The sequence below is a fragment of the Andrena cerasifolii genome, chromosome 2, assembly GCF_050908995.1.
Source record: "Andrena cerasifolii isolate SP2316 chromosome 2, iyAndCera1_principal, whole genome shotgun sequence".
NCBI classification, from domain to species: domain Eukaryota; kingdom Metazoa; phylum Arthropoda; class Insecta; order Hymenoptera; family Andrenidae; genus Andrena; species Andrena cerasifolii.
In genome coordinates, this window is record NC_135119.1 from 22,727,281 (window position 1) to 22,739,676 (window position 12,396).

Sequence of the window (12,396 nt, forward strand, 5' to 3'; positions counted from 1 at the left end):
TCGTATTACGATATTCGTCAAAACATTTTAATTCGTGCTTTAAGTAAATACTTTCACAACGAAAACAGTTAACTGCGGGTGTTAGGAGTTGGAGGGAAGGTATTCGATAGATATAATTTTCAAAGATTTATTTATTTTCACGTTCGTTATAAATAAAGTATCGCACACACTCACTCATTCTCATAACAGTGGATCTACCACTGGTCATCTTTTTTTAATTTACGTAAACTGTAATGACTCGATGCGATTGAGCCATGTATTTAGTGTAGTCGAAGAATTTATAACCAACAACTGGTGTGCTAGTATTGCAACATTGTTTATATACTTCATTAGCCCTATATATTTTCCTTCTCTATTTTACTCGCTTTACTAAGAGTAATTATTGTTTTTCGTGAACATTCTGTCGGTGAAAATCCAGGCGTATTCTAAAAACTCCGATGTTCCTTGGCAGTGTCTGTTACATTACAAGACAGTGTCTGCAAAACGTTAACTATGCACACCTATGGTTTGTACTGAATAGTTCCGTAATTCGCTAACTTCCATTACGACGATTTGTATCGGTTTTACTTCTAAAATTGTCACTATTTAAGTTAAACGTAAAGCGACAAATATATTTACAATGAACCGTGCCTACTGTTAATGTATGGTATTACTTATGCTTTCGTAAGGGCTTGGCAGTTGAAACTATGTATACCAATCTATATTTGTCATACGTGTTTCTCCGTTGCAGAAACTCTACCCCATTTAACTCGAATCTACGCGGGCAGCAGGTCGAGAGAAATGCAGGTGAAAGTTTTCACGACGCAACGCACCACGAAATTTCATTTTAGAATATCTACATTTGAACAATACATATTTCGTTACGCGAGATGATACTTGCTGTTTCTAACGTCTAGTTCCGTATCTTCTTAACGAGACGCAGCAATTAAAACGACTTCCCTGAAGTCATATCAACATGAATTCGAAATGAGTTCCGAGAAAATTCCATTCGTAACATGATACAAAGCAGTCAGTTCCTTGGTTCCTGAAGTTATGGTGATGGTGTGACACGAACTTAGAAGCTTTAATGATTCCGATTTGTTTCTTTCCTTTTATAAATATGGATGTCGCCGTTTAAGCCTTGACAGATTTCATGAGGAGGTCGGTGCTCAGGGATTTGGGCCTCTCGATCGGAAGGCCGAGGGCACGGTCCCAGACGAGGGACGCGAGTACACCAAGAGCACGCGATACTCCGAACAGGACGGTGTAATAATTCATCTCCTTCATTCCGTAATATTGCAACAGAACACCAGAATGAGCATCTACGTTCGGCCACGGGTTCTTTACCTTGCCAGTCTCCAAGAGAACCGGGGGAACTATTTTGTATACTTGAGCAACCAGCTGAAAATACAAACATTGTCGTTGAATTTTCACAATTAAAGGACGAGACTTATTGCGAATGAAAGGAATACAGCGTGGTCGTAAAACCACCAACTTCCGAGTTCCTGCGAATCAACGTTACAAGTACCTCGCTATATTCCTGTCATCCGAAATACTCCAAGGCTTACCTTGAATAGTTTGTCGTCCGGCAAATGTTTCAACGCGAATTCTCTCTGGCAGGTGTACCTGGGATCAGTCTTCCTGAGCACGGCATGGCCGTAGCCGGGAACGACTTGGCCACTCTTCAATGTTTTCCAGATGAAGTCTTTGAGTTTCTCGTCGCTGGGGCTGTCGCCGACTTGAGCGCGGAGCTTCTCCAGCCATACCAACACCTCTTGGTTCGCGAGACCGTGGAGAGGCCCGGCCAAGCCGTTCATACCAGCGGCGAACGACAGGTAGGGATCGGACAATGCCGAACCCACCAAATGAGTAGTGTGCGCCGATACGTTTCCACCTTCGTGGTCGGAGTGAATCGTCAGATACAAGCGGAGCAGCTCGATGAACTGAGCGTTATCGTAGCCGAGCATGCTCGCGAAATTCCAGGACCAATCCTTGCCAGAGTCGACGGAGCCCAGGCCTTTGCCGCCCTTGTAAATGTTTCTGTATATCGTGGCAGCGACTACTGGCAATTTCGCGATCAAGTCCATCGAGTCCTCGTAGACGGTCTCCCAGTACTTGCTCTTGTGTACACCCTTGGTGTACGCCTGGACGAACTGGCTCTCGCTGTTCAGAAGAGTGATGGCAGCAGAGAACTGGGACATCGGGTGAAGGGTCTTGGGGAAGTTGTTGAGGGCTTTGACCACGTGGTCGGGCAACGCGCTCCTCGCGGCCCATTCCTTTGAGAGAGCTTTCGCCTGGGCATCGTTGGGGACGTCGCCGGTGATTAAAAGCCAAAAGAGACCTTCCGGCAGTGGTTCCGCGCCACCCGACGCCTTTGGAAGAAGCTTCTGGCACTCGGGGATCGATTTGCCGCGGAATCTGATACCCTCGTCGGCGTCCAATACCGATGGCTCCCACACGAGGCCCTTGATACCACGCATACCACCGTACATCTGCAAAGTTCCAATAATTTAATGCCACCTATCAAAGCTAGACTTTAAAGTTTCAAGGGTACAAACAGGAAACGAGTTCATTAACACTGACCTGTGATGTAATAAAGCAATAAAACGCACATTTTGAACAATTTTACCAGCTACTTTTATAACAATAACGACTTTATATCTACTTCAGTTCTCTCTGATTCTTTTTACAATTTTACATCCGCGGGACTTCGCGAAGTTCGTTCAGAAATATAAGACGATAATCAAAAACCGTGAAGTTTCGTTTTATTTTTACTAGCGGACAGAAGAAATCTCGCAGCCACCTAATTGCATCCCTACCACGATCACACGATAAGCACGCGATGCCCGCTCATTCTGCGGTCCCTATAATCTGTTCTTATCAGCAAGGCAAAAAAAAAAACGACCACAAGTATGCCCCCTTATAAGAATTCTTCTTCCACGTGGCGTTACGTACTTTTGCAACATCGTCACAGTTAATAGTTTACTTATCCCGTCCCCCGTTTTGTTTTGAAAACGTGCAATCGTCAGAAATTGCATAACGATAGAACGCGTACCATGTCCACGGTGACCTCTCCAACTTTGGTGGAACCATGCTGCTTGCGGAACGCCTTGACGCGCTCCTGTTCCTTCGGGATCTTGTCGGCTAGAACTTTCTTCAGGTCGGTGGAGGAGTCGCTCAGCGATCTCAAGAATATCGTGGAAGTCACCTTCTGCAAATGGAAAGACGCGCGATTAATTCAAGCGGGCGCTCACTGGTAGAGGAAGTTCCACGTTTCATGCTTCGGGAAGCCCATCATTCAGCGAATTAAATTATTCAGTGACGAGTTGCTCTCTCTCTGTTATCGCGGCGGGCATATTTTGTTTAAAATAAATACTTTGGTGAATTCCTGGCGATAAAGGTTCTTAAATCCCCGTTGTGGATTGGATCGCAAGTTTCGGTGTTACAAGTTTTAACGAACGATCGCGCGTGACGGATTACGTAAAAAGCACGTTGCAGCGCATAATGATACAGTTGCCGGATCCACTTCCGTGTAGGGACCCGCGACCGCTCGGCGAGCGTTAAAATCGACGTCCACCAGCAACAAATAAGTCCAGCTTCGAAATACACAGAGCTCAAGATAGATCATTTTCATGGATCGTTGGAGTTTCCTCTCGTTATCTTGCGAAACAATTAAGAATGAAAACGGTATAACGAAGCGTAAGAATAATAGCATCATCGAAGAATACGCATTATCTCGAGCATAACGCGCAAATCATAATTTATATGAAAGGAAAAAAGAAAGGAGAAAAAAAACCCTACTATAGATGTCAACGGACATCGCTGTGCGATTCTTGTTTCCCTCCTACTTGCCCCCCCCCCCCCCCCCCTAACGGAAAGAATCGAATACCACGCCAACTCTAATAAATCGTTCGCCCCGAGGTCGCAGGGTCTCGCGTTAGAGTTCATTATCAGAGTGCAGGTCTTGGTCAGATACACCGGCGAGCGTCGCGTTGGAAAAAATGATTGTGAGTGACGTGGCGTAACTCGTAACTCGGTTATTACTGCACGCGTGTACTCTCGAATCTCGTAACACAGGAAGACACTAGTTCCTCGAATGCCTCCTCCCAGGGATCAATTTATTTTCTCGCTCGACTTTAATTTTCACTCGCAGATAGCGCGCCGAGCGATACGCACTCCGATACGCTCGGAGAGAACGAATTTAGAAACACGTACGATCCGATTGTCCCGCAATCACTTCCCTCGTGATTATTCCCGCGGACGTCCCGCTCTCTGGATATCCCCGTATTTTTTCCGTCGGCTAGTGTTTTCCAGCCGAGCAGATTCGTTGTATCTGTGCGTCGTAAAAGTCCGTGGATAACAGTGAATGCAAGGGAACGCTCGGAGCAACACACAGGCGCGGCTTGCAATATACGTGAGGAATTAGGTCGAGGCGACATCTCGATGGGACGGTAAAAAGGGGACAGTAGCCGGGGATCCCGTGGGTTCTCATATTCGTCGTTTCGCCCTCATTGTTTTTTTACGATCAATCCTTCGCGAAGAATTGGAGATCGTAACCCGCGGACACATCTCGATTCGTTTTACGTAACAGCATGATCCACGGGAGGCCTCCCTACAGACACGTGATTAGTGGCAGATAAAAAAAGTAGTCGTCGAGGGACTACGTATCTTTCCAACGTTCCGTACGTTATTTTTTTTCTCCATTGTGTCTATACCGACCGGGCTTGGCTAGCGATTAGGAATTTGCTCATTGCCATCGGGTTACCGTGACACTTTGGGATTACAGTTTACAGTCTGTTCCTACACTGTTCCTCGGCGAGCGTTGCATTTACGAATTGGAAACGAAACAATATGCCCAGAACGTCACTACGCGCGGACCGTTGTGTTTGGAGAATGGCCAGCGTTTGAAATAAGTGGATCTAAATATAAATAATTTCACGTGTTCTATAATTCAAACCGCACTGCATAATACACACGTGATAAGGAACATTGGAAGCGGGAACGTGACCTTTGCAACACGGCGACACTTCAATGTTACAAAAGAAGGTTACGTGAGTTCTACGAGGGTATATTCAGTTCGGTGTGAAACTGTCCTTTATATTACAGACAGAGCAGCGTTGCGTGCCCCCTGGGAGCGAAAACGACCATTTTCTTTCGATGAAAAGACAATCTCTGTGGGATTAAGGGAGTTGACTTAAGACTCAATTTTTAAGGAGAAGCTGTTACTAGTGTTAATGGTTTGGGAGACACAAGCTTCTATCATCATTACACGTGGCGTATTGCATAACAGAAGGGGTCGTTGAAGGATTAGAGACCTTACTGTGTGACAAAATCGTTTAAGTAGATGCCCTCATTACTTGGAGCACTGTATTAACGCGAAATAATGCGTACCAAATATCAGAAAGTAAAGTAATAAAACTGTGTACTTATGAGGTTCCCGTGCGAGAATAAAGCGAGAATATATCTCACACGTTGCGGGTTACGGTACGACAGGTTAATGTCAGGAATTTGTCGTCAGATACGCAGGTAACAATATACTTAGAATGCAACGCAAGACGGGTATCAAGTTGTACCCGCAACGATGTAATGAAATACTAATTGAACAGATTGACGGCGACTTTTATTTCCGCTCCGCGTACGCTTGTTTATCAAATAGGGTTTTAAACCTCTCGCGATTCAATTCCTTTGCCAGCAAATTGACAAAGGAATCCAATTAACATTCGAGGGATATACTGCCAATTCTACTTGACTCCATCATACTCTCCTGCTCGAGTAATTTTTTTCCAAATACTTCGTAGGTAATCAGTGATTAAGTTTGGGAGGGGAGAATCGGCGATGCTGCGTAGCAGAGCTTAGATTTCCTCGAAACTATAGTCAAAGTAAACTCGTTTCATCGAAATTAGCGACTCGGTCACTCGAGAAAGTACTTCCAGCGGATGGAGAAAGTTCGATCTTTATGCGATTTTGAGGTGCGAATCTCCTACGATTGCAAATAAGATATGCTGCGGGTAAAGGTTACCGACGAGCTTTACGACGAAGGAAAACGTAAAGATTCGATAATGCTCACATTACACGGATACACACCACGGAGGTGTCTTATCACTGCACGTGTGCAAGGCTACAGTGGTATTGGTGGAACAAAGGTAAAGTAGCGGAATTTATAAAGAAAGAAGGAGGCAGAAGGGGAGTTGCAAATTCGCAGCTCGCAAAGTAGTAACAACTATCGTTTTTGCAGGGGCCGAGCTTTTTACGATGAGCGATAATTAGTGGGTTACGGACAAAGTTCAACACGCGATCGCGCTAATGTGGGTTGCGATTGCATCGCGTAATTAATAAACAGTTTTACGTAGTGACTAATTAAGTCGCGACAATTCGTTAATTCTTAGCCGCGCACTTATTCAATTAACTGTTTACCAATAACTGGAACGATTTGCGCTTTCTTTATCGATCGGTACTGATAATAATTAATCAAAGAATAATATCCGTTTACGTGTAAATCTTACGAGTAGCGAAATCTGTAACGTTTAACGTTCGAATCTGATGACAATGATATTCAAAGTCTACTCTGATTGTCATCTAATCGCGTGCTTGTTCGAACCCACTGCACATAAAGCAGCCAGCGTGCGCGTAAAAATGTAAAAGTCCAGATCACTGCGGCACGGAAATAAATTATAAGAATTTCCGATGGTTATTGTTAGAGGCGAAGCGCGTCTACGTAAAGCATCGCGTAACGCCAGATTATCGTAATGGCACAGACAGATGGCACATGTGTGCACAATTACGCTATGTCCACGCGAACGTAATGCACGTCGCGATCTATCTTCCAACTCGTGCACGTTGTTTTTTTGTTGTCGTCGACATTATAAATCATCCCAGATAACGCCCAAGCTACTCGAAGGCATACAAAATTCCCTAATAAAATTTCATTCGTTGATACGTGCAGAAGGTTCTGATTAAGCGATACAATATGCGTATCAATATGGGAAATTTCAATTGCGCAACACGATTCATATCGCTTAACGCATTTTTCGATGATTCCAATATGGATAAAATTATACCGAGACAATGCGAACCACCGATGCTCGAGACTTTGGCAAACTGAATTTTCTGAGATTTTAATTTATTTATTTATTCGATGACACGTACGCGAAACTTTTCGTCCCGTGACTCAGCTTAAATCATCGAAGTATTTTTTTTTTCGCGATTCAACAGTAGATAAAATCCTCGTGAGCAGGAAACTGTCAAAGGTAATTCGTAAGGTGATGTTTGTTGATTGCGTTTTAATCAAGAGCAAATACTATGACGTGGATGTGTGTATGCAGTCGTCTCGCTGAGCAGACGGTGGAGAGATTACTCCAGCGACCATGAGATGCCATTATATTCACGCTATAAAATATCGAGATTAAAGAGATTAAATTATCGTGATTACCACAAGCAAAGCAGATTTTCTATTAATATTTACATGCGCGATAAAAAATTTAATTATTGCTTTCGCTCGTGTGTCTCGCAAATTCCCAATTCAACGAATGTAATCTGAAAAACCGTTTACATATTTGACAGTGCCTATATGTAATTAAATTTCGGATCCACGAGATTATTCTGACGTGCTCGATAAATTATCGACCTACGTGCACATGATATAGGTATTTGCATATCTGATGTTCTGACGTCATTCCTCGAGCGCTATACTTCGAGCTTGCAATGTGACTCACGTACTCGCGATAAAATTTTAAATATGTAATTCCTACTTTTCGGCGATTCCTATGGCTCCGTGCTTGCGTGTAGAATTTCAATGATTTTCCTGCTCCTCGGCTATACTCGGTTTACATACGATAAAAACGATTCAGCTCGAAAAATATATATGTTCTAGGACAGATCATTTGAAGTGTAGTCTTCGTTAAACATTAAACTGCAGGGTTCATAGTTCACGGGCACGTGAGTCCTTTCAAACTGAACACACCTTTTTACTTTACTTTCCGAAGACAACAAATATTTGCAATGCTATGTGGCGGATTAGTTACATCATCGTTCTTGACGTTACAAGTGTGGCGTTATCGCGCAAGGTGTGCCCGAATTGAATTCCAAAATAGGGAACAATGAGTAACAGTTTATGGCTTTCTCAAGAACTAATGCATATGGGCCACGAGAGTCTACTTTATCTCTACCGTGGAGTACCGACGATCGCCAAGCACTGTGTCACGATTGACGTTATCGTATCGCAGAATTCAAGCCACGGAAAAAAGGACATTTTCTGCGCATTCGCCTAATGATCGTCAACCGAATAAAATTCTACGTACGCGCGCGTTGTCCTTCGTCCATTGAAAAATAAAGGACCCGTCGTTTAAATCTTGCTGAGGCGAATCACACCAGCGAGAAATTTGGAGTCGCGTCGATCTAAACGAGCAAACGAGCGATCCACAGTGCCATTTAAGATCCATGTATGTACATGTGCAGTATGAGGCGCATAATTACATTCTGCAGTCATGCCACGGTTTCATTGTCGAAGTGTCTGTGCACGTGTCAATGGTTCAGCATAGCCGCGCACGCTGGGTCAATTGTATTACTCATTACCGTGTTATCGAGATGACAATTTCGTTCTCTATTGATACACGTCTCTATATCTTGACCCATCTACATGCGCCCCGTTAAATCGATTCCTTTACGAATGTGATCGCCTCGATAAAATTTCAAACAGGTCGCTGGTGCGCTCCGTTGCTTTTATTATCCTGGAAAACACGTGTTTGCCTCAAACGAGTTTCCAAGAGAAACCGCGCCTTTCTTGCTCCCTTAGAACGGAGTCGCAGGCTTTTTCCTCGGGGCTATAGCTGCGGAATGACGCATAAAGTTTCCTCTCATTCTCATTTTAAAGGGAAACAGAGAGAGGGGAGAGAGAGAGAGAGAGAGAGAGAGAGAGAGAGAGAGAGAGAGAGAGGGGAGTGTGACGATGCATCAAACGATTCTATGATGGAGTAAAATCTATATTGGGAAAAATCGAAATAAGGAGCTTAAAACAGAGATCTTTAACCTTATTTCTTTCGTTGATTGAAAGCAGGTTAATTGGATCATGACATTGTACATTCGCTACGAGGAAGCTTCACTTCCTTCTCCTAATAATCTCCATTATTTCTATCTTTTGGTCACATTCCAGAGCGAACGATGTCAAGGTGGTAGACTCTTCGTCGAGTGCTCAGATAGTATTCTAAGTTATGTAGGATATTGGAGTTCTTAACTCTTAATTGCCGGTTTCGTGACTTTCGTCGGTGTTTTTTTTTTAAATATTATTAGCTTCTCCCGTGGAGCATGAAATGTATGTGCGTAAATTAAACGAAATAACAACGTTTGATAGCACCAACCGTTAAGAGTTACTATTCGAGGAATACCTAAATTATTTTTAGCAGCGAGCGAGCGAAATTTTTTTTCGCCGGGGCGATAATGTTAAAAACCGCTATCGGAGTATGTAAATGAGGTAATCTCGGTGAGATCAGAATACACCGACAGTCTGTTCAATTAATTGTTCGAAACTTCGTGTGTACCGGGCCATATAGCACTCGTTATCTGCCATTGCGTAACCAAGAAGCTCGTGAAGGGCATTACAAGATAGAATACACCCGCGGACTACAATTATCTAATTGATTTCGCGCCATATAATCGCCAAATGGCGCTAAAACGGCTGAAGAGGGTGTCACGCGCAATCCAGCCTTTATTAACGCTGGAATACAACAGTCTTGCTGCTGGCTAAAGCTTTGTCGTTAATTTCCGCCAAACTCGTAACTCCCGGCACTTGGACTTATAGTTGGCGAGTAACGGTACTTGTAAGTATTTTAAAATTACATCGATTCTCCAGCGGGGTTGTATAAAACATTACTTTGCGCTAACTGAGGTAGGAGGACTCTAAAAAAGTGATTAAAAGAATCTGCAGAAATAAAACGAAGGAGTTACTATGAGTTTGTATCTATCGTTTGTGTTTTGATTAACTGCATATGCCTAACTGTGGAAAACTGGTGACAGCAAGCAATCTAATTTCTCTTTCCCATTATGTATAGCGGGTACATTAATAGACACCTTGGATAATTAGGCGATGGAAAGTTTTGGCTACAACGGGGCATGTTGAAAGCTTGAGATACATCAAGCAAACGTTAATAATAAATGTTACTAATATGTAGAAGGACAAGAGAGAAAGAGAAAGAGAGAGAGAAAATAAGGCAAGACGTTCATGAGGCAGTGTTACGCGATTCGAAGGTCGTATTCGTATATCCCCGATATTAGGTAATCGTCGAGCCATCTATAAGTTGGGCGAGTCTTCGAATCTGCCAAAAATTGCGACGGCCGTGGGTAGACTACAAAACACACCACTCGAGCTCGATCCATTGGAGGCGTGGAATTCGACGAAATAACTCGATGAAACGTAATACTTTTGATAATGTAGTAGTATCGATCACGAGGTACCTCCTATTTCCACTGAAGAAATTTATGTCCCCCTTTCCTTTAATTGCGATAACTGTAAGGTTCAGATGGTTATTGGTTAGAACTGGAAATATGGTCTATTGTATGCAAGTAGAGGGCACGGATTGGTTCCTAATGGAAGCCACACGATCGATAAGAAGCTCGATTGCAAGCAGGTGTTCGCAAGTAACAGGTCACGCGACCGATGTGGATCAAGAGGACGGAACAGATTTTGACCTCGAATTCAATTCAAAATTAGCCAGTCCCTTGCGAAACGTACGCAATTGCCCTGAGCTTTTCTTCAATGGGCATCTGTGTCCGTGAAGAAGATTCTAAATTCTAAAGGGTACTTGCGCCTGTGACCCACAAACATGTGTGCTCGTGGCCTTATGATTTGTGACACGAAACCATTTCGGTCGAGGTTCCGTCGATTCTGGCTGCGGTGTGTATGCGGTATCGCGAGAATTTACAGCGACAGAGATCGACTGACAGAATTCGATTTCGGACAGGCCGACTGACCTTTTATTTTTAGTGTCGGTGAATGAAGCCAACATCTGGCCACAATTCTCTCTATCGGGCATAGAAATTCCACCTTTCGGTAAAATCAATTTCAGCCATAAAAAAAAACGATGTTTGTTCACATTTTATACTTATTCGCCGGTTTTCGTGAATTTTCTGTACACCCACGCTACGAATTGTTCTACAACAAACTTTGCACCTGGACTTGGTCAGTCACCGAAAACAATACGTTGAAAAAAAATCATTAAAATGTTCTATTTTCCTTGCAAACACTATTCGCAATTAGGAGAATCATTTATTACAATGCTAACTATGCTCTATCTGTAATTAACACTAAGTAATAGCCAGGTAACATATGCCTCCTAAAAATTGATTACGTAACTACTATTAACCTCTACTAAATGAATGCTACGCCTAGGTCAGGTAAATCTTGGTATCGTTCAATATACGGTTTCACTAAAATTTTTTGGAAACGAGATAGTACGTGTTCGTTCTACTGTGCTCCTGATATTTCCCGTCGCAACTGAGCTGAACGAGTGAGTTCGGTAGGACGATTGCATATTAGGCGTATTGTTCCGAAATAATGTGCATTGTTGGAGCTTCGCAAAGGTGTACCTGAGCCCCACGCTCGATACGTCAGAGAGCCTTCAGTCGCGAACCTTTCACGGCCAGTCTTATCCGGTTCACTAACGACGAATTCCAGACCACATCTCTACCTCTCTCTCGCACACACACACACACACACTCTCTCTCTCTCTCTCTCTTAAATACCATCCATGTGCATGGTTTGTCGTGATTTTTTCGAATTTTGAACACCCACCGAGGCTCGATCGCGTTATATAGAATAGTTACTAGGCCATCGGTCGATAGAACGCCTGCCTCGTATCTAGAGGCTCGTAGCGTCTTCGCTCTAAACGGAGCACAAAAATTCTGCCGTCACGAAAGGGGCAAACGACGAAACATGTTTATCCCAGAACAATTGTCGCCGTCAAGTTCATACGTTTTAATTACCAAAATTAACGACACACGTGAAACATCTACTCGTCATTCGAATTTCGCACCGGAACAGCATGTACTATGGTTTAGGGGCCATTCAAACATGATATTCCGTTGTAAGACCGATGAATTCTCCGTGGGCCGGTTTATCACGTACCTGGACTTCGAGACAGCGTTTTGGACTAAAACGGAAAAGTGCCATTGCTCTTCGTATCCTGGCTTACAGATCCTTCCTCTTTCTTGATACCGTCAAACCACCTATCCAACTGACCACGCGGAGCTCTGGCGCCCAACTCAACTAATTCTTCTCTCGGCTCGTCACGAATACGCCGAGGGCGCATGCGCACTGTAGCAGGTATCCTCGAAGGATCATCTGTATCTGCAAATCTGCCATGTTACGTTCATTAAAAGCCTTAAGTAAAGCATACGATTGTCATCAGTGAGAACGCGAAGATACCA

At 43.5% G+C, this 12,396-nt stretch overlaps 1 protein-coding gene and 2 long non-coding RNA genes across 4 annotated transcripts; 1 reads left to right on the top strand and 2 right to left on the bottom strand.

Annotated features, from left to right (window-relative positions):
- Positions 1-113: 113 nt before the first annotated feature.
- Positions 114-12,255, bottom strand: Kdn (citrate synthase). 2 transcript variants are annotated; one of them, XM_076831172.1, is made up of 4 exons: positions 12,095-12,255; positions 3,035-3,190; positions 1,548-2,471; positions 114-1,380 (listed from the first exon to the last, which is right to left on the bottom strand). In XM_076831172.1, exons 1-4 carry the CDS (start codon positions 12,137-12,139, stop codon positions 1,114-1,116), a joined length of 1,392 nt encoding a protein of 463 aa, XP_076687287.1. In that variant the 5' UTR covers positions 12,140-12,255; the 3' UTR covers positions 114-1,113. The 2 variants fall into 2 exon arrangements, with proteins under 2 accessions (XP_076687287.1, XP_076687286.1); XM_076831171.1 differs by lacking the exon at positions 12,095-12,255 and adding an exon at positions 3,781-3,942.
- On the top strand, positions 4,097-7,526 carry LOC143378982 (uncharacterized). Its single transcript, XR_013088399.1, has 3 exons — positions 4,097-5,025; positions 5,086-6,122; positions 6,215-7,526. It is a non-coding gene; the product is annotated as an uncharacterized LOC143378982 (long non-coding RNA).
- Positions 7,802-12,088, bottom strand: LOC143378987 (uncharacterized). Its single transcript, XR_013088405.1, has 2 exons — positions 9,005-12,088; positions 7,802-8,938 (listed from the first exon to the last, which is right to left on the bottom strand). It is a non-coding gene; the product is annotated as an uncharacterized LOC143378987 (long non-coding RNA).
- Positions 12,256-12,396: the final 141 nt, after the last annotated feature.

Coding starts and splice junctions, on each gene's coding strand:
- Kdn (XM_076831171.1), bottom strand. CDS start 3,927: ATGAACTCTAACGCGAGACCCTGCGACCTCGGGGCGAACGATTTATTA. Junction 3,191..3,780: donor GATGTCCGTTGACATCTATA/GTAGGGTTTTTT, acceptor TTCCATTTGCAG/AAGGTGACTTCCACGATATT. Junction 2,472..3,034: donor GAGAGGTCACCGTGGACATG/GTACGCGTTCTA, acceptor GGAACTTTGCAG/ATGTACGGTGGTATGCGTGG.